This window comes from Meyerozyma guilliermondii, genomic scaffold (genome assembly GCF_000149425.1).
Source record: "Meyerozyma guilliermondii ATCC 6260 scaffold_4 genomic scaffold, whole genome shotgun sequence".
NCBI lineage: Eukaryota > Fungi > Ascomycota > Pichiomycetes > Serinales > Debaryomycetaceae > Meyerozyma > Meyerozyma guilliermondii.
Genome location: NW_001809797.1, coordinates 1,247,300 through 1,255,619, shown reverse-complemented (window position 1 = coordinate 1,255,619; position 8,320 = coordinate 1,247,300). Strand labels below are relative to the sequence as shown.

At 39.1% G+C, this 8,320-nt stretch overlaps 5 protein-coding genes across 5 annotated transcripts; 1 reads left to right on the top strand and 4 right to left on the bottom strand. All coding sequences in view use genetic code 12, as the record gives it.

Annotated features, from left to right (window-relative positions):
* On the bottom strand, nucleotides 1-486 carry PGUG_03946 (uncharacterized protein; the record flags this gene model as incomplete). Its single annotated transcript, XM_001484515.1, has 1 exon — nucleotides 1-486. One exon carries the CDS (start codon nucleotides 484-486, stop codon nucleotides 1-3), a length of 486 nt encoding a protein of 161 aa, XP_001484565.1.
* A 789-nt stretch (nucleotides 487-1,275) lies between these two features.
* PGUG_03945 (uncharacterized protein) lies at nucleotides 1,276-2,961 on the bottom strand (the record flags this gene model as incomplete). The annotated part of the gene is made up of 1 exon (XM_001484514.1): nucleotides 1,276-2,961. The coding sequence occupies one exon, from the start codon at nucleotides 2,959-2,961 to the stop codon at nucleotides 1,276-1,278; it is 1,686 nt and encodes a 561-aa protein (XP_001484564.2).
* Nucleotides 2,962-3,277: 316 nt separating this feature from the next.
* Nucleotides 3,278-4,453, top strand: PGUG_03944 (glycoside hydrolase family 172 protein; the record flags this gene model as incomplete). Its single annotated transcript, XM_001484513.1, has 1 exon — nucleotides 3,278-4,453. One exon carries the CDS (start codon nucleotides 3,278-3,280, stop codon nucleotides 4,451-4,453), a length of 1,176 nt encoding a protein of 391 aa, XP_001484563.1.
* Nucleotides 4,454-4,593: 140 nt separating this feature from the next.
* PGUG_03943 (Zn(II)2Cys6 transcription factor) lies at nucleotides 4,594-6,141 on the bottom strand (the record flags this gene model as incomplete). The annotated part of the gene is made up of 1 exon (XM_001484512.1): nucleotides 4,594-6,141. One exon carries the CDS (start codon nucleotides 6,139-6,141, stop codon nucleotides 4,594-4,596), a length of 1,548 nt encoding a protein of 515 aa, XP_001484562.2.
* Nucleotides 6,142-6,796: 655 nt separating this feature from the next.
* Nucleotides 6,797-8,083, bottom strand: PGUG_03942 (uncharacterized protein; the record flags this gene model as incomplete). The annotated part of the gene is made up of 1 exon (XM_001484511.1): nucleotides 6,797-8,083. The coding sequence occupies one exon, from the start codon at nucleotides 8,081-8,083 to the stop codon at nucleotides 6,797-6,799; it is 1,287 nt and encodes a 428-aa protein (XP_001484561.2).
* Between the last annotated feature and the right edge of the window lie 237 nt (nucleotides 8,084-8,320).

The following is an 8,320-nucleotide window of genomic DNA, read 5'->3' as shown; positions in this document are numbered from 1 at the left end:
TCAATCGATACAACATTCCGAAAAATCCCTCAATGAAAGGTAATTAGTCTTGAGATTGATATCAGAACTTGGAAAAATAGGATAGATTTGAAACGCTTCGTCTTCGATGTCAGCATGGATGCCTAATTTCTGGCCGTTGTAAACCGGATATATTTCATCAAGGTCTTGGTGCATTTCAAAAATATTGTTCCATGTATAATGGAATAATAGAGGACATTTGAATGACTTTTTTGCAAGAGTTTTGTGTATTCGTAAGAACCGGTCGAAATCAGTTTCATAGTATGCTTTGGCGTCAGAACATTCAACCATTTCCCTTTCGAACCCTCGAATTCGATCTGAATACCATAAATTATAAAGGTTTTCAGCTGCAGCTTGGACGATATTATCAGGAATGCTCTCCAATAATATTATGTTGGTGAGAAGTTCAGCACTCAAGTAAGAAAAGCAACGGGTGACGATTCCACGTGGTAAAGTATCTAGGTTCATTATTCAACTTAGAAGTTACAGGTCTGCAAATGATAGTGCGTATCATGCACTCCGCCGCATCACATGCGGTGCAATACTTCCACACCAAATTTGACAGTCACTCACCCCACTAACGTAAAACTTGCTCAATTAAACTCGTTCTCCGGACTTATCGAAACTCTCCATCAATCAGGCCTGAGTATCTACACTAGTTAGAACTTCAAGACAACATATATGCTTGCGTGCAGGTTGTCGCTTGAGTCGCACCTCAAATGGCTGCAAATACGATTAATGAAGGAAATCTGACTAGGTGCTGTGTAGATACTCAAGCCTGGTAAAAACAACTGGAGTTGAGAATATACAATGTAAGACTTTTCAAAAATCTCATTTTCCACTTGTTTGCATTTTTTGAAAATTTCGCAATAGTTTCGAAAATCGATTAAAATGGTGGTGGTGAAAACTTGGAAGTCTGTATTGAATTGGCTACTAATTTTTATGCTTGCTGATCCGTGCCATTGTAATTGAGAGTCTTTTTCACTACGGTGTTAAAGTATAATACGTTTCAGATCAAGAAGTCGACTTATTGTATAATCGTGTTTTGGTCACTTCACAATCTGATCCTCCAATAACGATTTACAAAAATAAATGAACGACGGGAGGAAAGTTATATGAGAGATTTGATATTAGTTGAGAGAGAAACAGTTTACGATCGAAATTAGCCTCTAGTCAAAACCTAAATCTTTCTCAACATTAAAGAACACTATACCTACTTACTGAAAATTTATACCATTGAACTCTCTGCTATTATAATTACTTCTCTGCATTTTTCTGTTTAGCATCAATTTGCACAATTTCATTAATATCCAAGGTATCAATCTGATACTTTTTGAAATCTCTCGCCTTGACCTTTCTGATGAACATAATTCCCAATTCTTCATAAGTTCTTCCTGCTGGTTCAGGTAATCTGAAATAAGCCCACGTAAAGGCTACAGCAATTATTCCAACTTGAAAAAAACCAACCTTACCCTTCCAATTACCTTCGGATTGGTTTAACATGTAAGGGTAGATCACACTGTTCACAATGGACCAAACATGAAACAAGTTTCTTGAAATACCAATAGTTTTCGCTCTTAATCTGGTAGATGACATTTCACTCGCAAGTGAGAAAGCAATTGGTCCAATAGTCATATCATAAAAGAACACTGCAACAAACAATAATGAAGCTGTTCCCCATTTGACACTCAGATTAGAAGGTGGAGCCAAAGAGATAAACCCCATAATCAAGAACGAGAGTCCACAAAGTCCTAGTCCAAGCAAATAGAGGGTTCTTCTTCCAAAGTTTCGTGCCAACAAAACCCATGAAATGACGGTTCCAACAAACCCAATAGCATATTGTACAATACCCAAAGTGAAGGCATTGCTATTGTCGATTCCTGCTTGTTCAAAAAAGTAAACTGCAAAGGACATCACATTACCAAGTGTAACACTTTGAATCATCAAACCAATGGCACTTATCTCAGTTCTTCGAAGATCAACTCCTCTAAAGCAATCCAAGTATGTAGCGCCAGCTTGAACTTCTTGTTCCATTTTCGTAGTATGAACCATGAATTCAATTGCATTGCTAATTTCGGAGTCAGATTTGTTTGTTACCAACCTTTTATACCCATTTTTTGCCCGGGTGATTTCTCCCTTTCTAACGAGCCACCATGGCGAGTCTGGGACAATTGCAAGTGGACCAACTAGCACCACGGGCCAAAACCACTGGACAGCAAAAGGGATCCTATATGACCAATTGAATGTTTTATTTGCAAGACCCTTTAGAACACCCTGCGAGATCAATTGGCCAATAATAAATGCAATATTGACATAAGTTGTCAAGTAACCTCTTAAAGCCACTGGACAAACCTCAGAGGCATACATGGGACCAATAACACCAAACACACCGTTGGGGAAACCCATTAATAATTGACCCACCAAAAGAACTTCTTTGGAATTTGCAAAAACAAGAATAAACGTAAACCCCACTGCAAACACAAACGATATTTGCATAAGCCGTTTATGGCCAATATAATCTACTGACCAACTGCCCAAAATAATTCCAAAAATATTACCAACACTATTCATCATTGAAAGTGCTGTTTGCCAAGAAGCAGTAAGGTCATACTCTCCATTCGATAAAAGCTGACCGTACTCTTTTTTAAAACTAGCAAATCCAAAAAGTGAACTCAAAAGTGTGATATTGTAACCATCCATAACGATAGTCAAGGAAACAATGATGGACCACATAACTGCTTTTTTGTATTCTTTGAGCGCTTGCATAAGCGTCAAGGAGTGTTCTTTGTCGGTGTGTTCATAGACATCCGCCAAAGTTTTGTCAAGGGCATCTTTTGATATTTCCTCAATAGCCTTACCATCACCTAAATAAACCAAGTCTGGACAACTACTCTCAATATCTTTAACTTCATTGTGCTCAATACTAACTTTCTGTGAACCCATAATGATGGCGGTGTAGAAGCTGGTGCCAAAGTCCGTGATTTATAGGCTCATAGAGCCGTCTTGGCTCAATTACTACAAGTGCTCTTTCTCCACTGCTCTCATTTTTTTTCGCAATTTACCCCAGTTTTCGCGATTTACGATGGCTGCGAAAAAAATTTCCCCACATTAGCTCTACTTCTCAGTATCTTTCGCAATTTCTTCATATCTATCCAATGGGAGTCTGTTGATGTTGCGAGAATAATTGAGAAGTGGAGTAATGTGGGGATCCTCATGTGGAGAAATATATAACGAATACGATCCACCTTAAGCCACTAAGATGCAATCCAACATTTTATCCAACGTTTGCAAAAAGAAAGATGCCAGAACTGGAAGAGTTTCCAGTTGGGACCATTCAGGAAAGAATGAAGATTCTTTTGTGATTTTGCCTGGCGAAGAAATTGAAATTGCTGATATTGAAGGTCCTGGAGCTATCACTCATCTTTGGTTTGTTCAAACCTGCTCAAGAGTGTTAGGACCTAATTGGGAAACTCGTGATGAGGATTTCTATAGAAAGGTACTCATTAAAATGTACTGGGACAACCAAAAACATCCTAGTGTTTTGGCTCCACTCGGAGACTTTTTTTGTGTTGGTAATTCTATGGTTTCCAACTTTCAGTCGTTGCCATTTACAGTCTCTGTCAAGCCAAGTCAAACCTTGAAATATGGTGGAGATGCTGCTATGAACTGTTATCTTACAATGCCATTCAACAAGAGAGCAAAGATTGTTATTGAAAACCAAAGTGAAAACGAGTACATTCAATATTTTTACATTGACTATGAACTTTACCGAAACCCAATGGAAGATATTCTTTACTTTCACTCGCATTGGCGCAGAACAGAAGTCACAGATGGATGGGGTCCCAACATTCAAGTGAACACTGATGATGTCAATATCACAAATCTAGATGGAAAAGACAATTATGTTGTTCTTGAAACTGAAGGTCAGGGCCAGTATATTGGTATGAACCATTCGGTAATTCACTTTCAAGATGTCTGGTGGGGAGAAGGTGACGATATGATCTGGGTGGATGACGACCCAGCATGGCCACCTAGTATCCATGGTACTGGTGGTGAGGATTACCTTGGACAAGGCTGGATGATGCAAAAGAATTCTTACCCATTTTGTGGAAGCATTATTCATGAAGATGATGTGCCCCAAAACCAAGTCAGTTATAGATGGCATTTGGTTGATCCGGTAAGATTTGAAAAGAGAATCAAGGTGACTCTCGAACACGGACATGCTAATCATTTGAGTGATGATTGGGCTAGTACAGCATATTGGTACCAAACTTTACCTGGACCAAAATTGGAAATTCCAGATGTTGAGAAAAGATTGGTGAGACGTCCAATTCTTCCAAGCCCTGAATTAAAGGCACCAGACTTAAACACTCTTCGTCCTGATGCTCGTGAAATGCATCTCAAGCAACAAGAAAAGTTGAAAGCATTTCCTTGAAAAGAGAAAGAGCGAGGCAGAAAGACGTGCCAAGGACTCAAAGGAAAGGGCATTGAAGAATAAGGAAATCGCTGCAGAAGTAAGATCCAGATTCATGAGTAGCTCGAAAAATTGATTATATTGACCCTAGTAGTCCTCAATCAAACATTAAAATCACCTGTAGCTTCATAGAAGACACTATAAGACAGCATCGGCGACCATCTGTCAACTCTTGAGTTAGCCTCTTCCTCTATGTATTCATTTTCATCAAGCATTTGCACCTTCATCGGATCACCAAATTTAAAAGAATTAGTCCACAGCCACTGTGATATTTGGTGCAATTTTTGCTGTAAAACACTGGGGATAAAATTGCTATTCAGGTTTAGGCGTGAGATTATCTCCAAAACAGACGTCAAAGCATTATACCCAATGCTGAAATTATTTTCGTTTATAGCATCGCTCAAACTTTCGGCCACAGTTAACAATTTTGTTGTCACACACGGTCCATTGGTTTCAAAAGCGTAGAAAGGTACGGTTTGAGTGGTCTCCAAAAGATCCCTTGCAATCTGTATAGGGTAATTTGTGCTGAAGCAGTCATTCGGTAAGCGGTTTGGGAATTCCTTCTCATTGCAAAAATTCCAAACGAGCAGCTGCATCCAGCTCTTGCTCAACAAGATATTCACTTTTTGAATTTCTGAAGAATTCTCTCCGATTCTTATTTTATAGAGCTCGTCTTGAATTCCAGGAATCATTTTTACTGAAATGTTACAGTTGAACCTCTTCATGAAAAAAGATTTATCAGGTAAGGCAAATACCTTTACAATCTGAGACAAATCACCAACTGAGCTTTGTTCATAGGGAAGACTCGCATCCAAAAGAACTGAAAAATCGGCTTCAAGACTTGTGAATCTTTCAGCAACTACAAGAATGTAGTAAATGTTTCTGAGCCGATGCTTTTCCTCTCGTGGCTTATTTGAGTATTTTGTGATATCGTGTAAGCCAAGCAACTCAGCAATGGCAATGGCTTCTTTCAAATACAAAATTGCCGACGTATTCAGTTTTGCACTGGAATAGTATACGTGAAGGAAAAACGATACCAATACAGATTCTATGGTTGGGTTCGATCTGTAGTCGCAAAAATTGCGTGCTCTCAAACACTCAGATATAAAATCCGCCGAAGATACATTATTAGGAACCTCAAAAATCTTTTCCAGAGGTGAAAGGCAGTCAATATGTTGCTTCAAAGCACCAGCGAGTGCACAGCACAACGCATAAGACTGAATATTTTGATGATTAACGTCCAACTCACACAAGTCCTTCCTAGAAACACTAGACGTGAGTTGGGCAACCGATACAATCGGCCAAATCTCATAAAACCAAGTTTGGTATACTTGAAAAAATGGAATTAATTCAGCGAGCATCACCTGAGGTTGAAAATTGTAAATAGTCACCTCTTCCAGATTCTCCGAGAGATTGTATCTTCGATAAATGCTCTCCATTGTTTTTGGTCTTACATTCTTTGGTCCTTTTTTTCTTCTTCCCCGATCGTTCGTACAAGGTAAGTTATGCCTTATACAATTTGGACAAGGTATAACATTACCGCATTTGACTCTTCTTATGGAGCAGTTATCACAAGGTCGTCCATATTTTGGTCTGGTTTTTATATTCTTTTGGTTTACCATATTATTGTAAGTTGCAATTTTCCCCATAATTTCGTAAACGCACCCCAGATCTGTCCGATGCAGGAAAACGCTATATTTGGGGCTGCTTCATTGATTGCAAAAAGGGTCTGAGTGGTTATTTCGTTTGAAGGTACTTGATGCTATTCACGTCGCTTTCAAAACTCGAGGTGAATTTATTGGCTTGATAAACTTTCAAATTTTCATATGGCGATTTTGAAGTCGAAAATTGTACGTACTTTAATCTGCAAATTCGGAGCTTTACCTAGTATGTGGATTTCATAATTGACTTCGGGCTTTTCTATGAGATTCATATACAGTTCTAACGAGTACAGGTTTTACTTGGAGAGCTGTTGCTTACTTCTAGATCTTACCAAAAGCTGCAAATTTGTTGTCCTCCTCTAGGCGAAATTTTCTGCAGTGATAAGATTTGAATTCTGTTGCGAAAATATACGATTACAGTCCAAATGTTGTCACATACTGCTCTGATTCCGAGAGCACTTGCTGTATCCTTACTTTGAAAAATCTGACTTGTCAATAAACCCTACGATCACGATAATTGTACCTGATCTTCAAAGCTAGGATTCCGGACTCGCCAAGGCAACAATTGATAACTTTGCCAATTGAGCTTGAATTGATTGACTCCGGTGTCCTACCAAACGCCATGGCGGCATCTGGGGAAGCTCTAGCTGATATTCTGGGTCTGATGAATAGCTCTAAAAATGTCTGTACCAGGATGCCTGTGAAATCCTTCGATTTCATGCTGCGTATAGTTATCTAAAATCTGAAAATTGGGTGGCATATTCGAGACGTCAACCACTTCAAACTTCATTCCTAGACGTAGTTGTGTGAGCTTCTCAGCTCCAATTAAATCAAATGAGAACTCTGTAAGTCCAAACTCCAGGAGATTGAGAACTCTTAGTTCCAGATCCTTAGGTACCGCAAGACTTGAAAGTCTTGGATTCACATTGAGGTTTAGTATCTCAATATGGGACTTGACTTTTAATGATTGAAATTCGTTAAATCCCAAGTCTAGAAATGTAACTGATGGTGGAATGGTGAAATCATCTATATTTTGCAACTTATTTTCAAACAAGTCTAGTGATTCCAAACCCGGAGGGAGCTCAATCATTCTGTCGTTGATTATGCCCAATTTAGAGTTGTTGAAGCTTAATACTTTCAATTTTGATCCTTTGGCAAATTTGACTCCACTCATACCTGACAAGTTCAATGCTGCGAGGTGGAGTTCACTTAATGATGATGGAAATGTGTAGTTGTTTTGAAGAGCTATCTTTCCAGCCATCGTAAGGTCTAAACGCCTGATACTAGAAGGCAACTCTGGTATCTGGGAGACATATAGCCTATTGTAACTGAGAATAAGGACTTTAAGGCGATTTGGAAGTGTGGGAAATGAAGTCAAAAGATTCTCACTCAAGTCAATATGCTCAAGAACGGGAGCTTCAATTTGGACACTCCTTATATAATTGCCGCTCAAACACAAGAATTCACAGCAAGGAAGAACGGCATGGAAAGACGAAAGCTTGTTACTTGCAAGTGAAAGTCTTTTCAATTGGGCTGGTATCAGCCAGCCGACTGTCAGCTTAATGTCACAATTCAATAACTCGAGGTCAACTAATTTAGCGGGAAAATCGACTTTGGCGAAGTCTTTGAACTTGGCAAGAGAAATCGAAAGTTTGAGCAAGTTGGGCGGAAACTTTAAATTCTCGATCTCACCAGTTGGTTCGAATAACTTAAGGTTGAGCAATTTGGGCGGCAATTTGCAGCTGTTGATGTTACTCGATGGCTCCCATAATGTGAGGGAACTCAAATGGGTGAAAGCAATCAAATTTTCAAGGCTCGCACCATTTACGGAATATAATGAGCGTAGCAGCGTGGGAATGTTCGACGAAAATGATCCAGAGAATCCAAAATTTGAGACCTTGGGGCCAATCATGGAGACATTTCCATCCATATTTGTTGCATTTTCATCAATATACGAAAAGGTCTCCAAATTTCGTTCCAGAGTACTTTTAGTAGCGAGGAGATAATCGGCTGGTACCTTTTGTGTTTTCTAGAACCAACACCGTGAGAGATGCTAGTTTTGGGTGGTCTTCGTTCATTCTTATCTTGCAGTTTTTCGCTACCAACTTTGTCAAATTTATCGGTAATGTGCTGAAAGTCATCCACTTGAGATATACGTTCTTCAAGC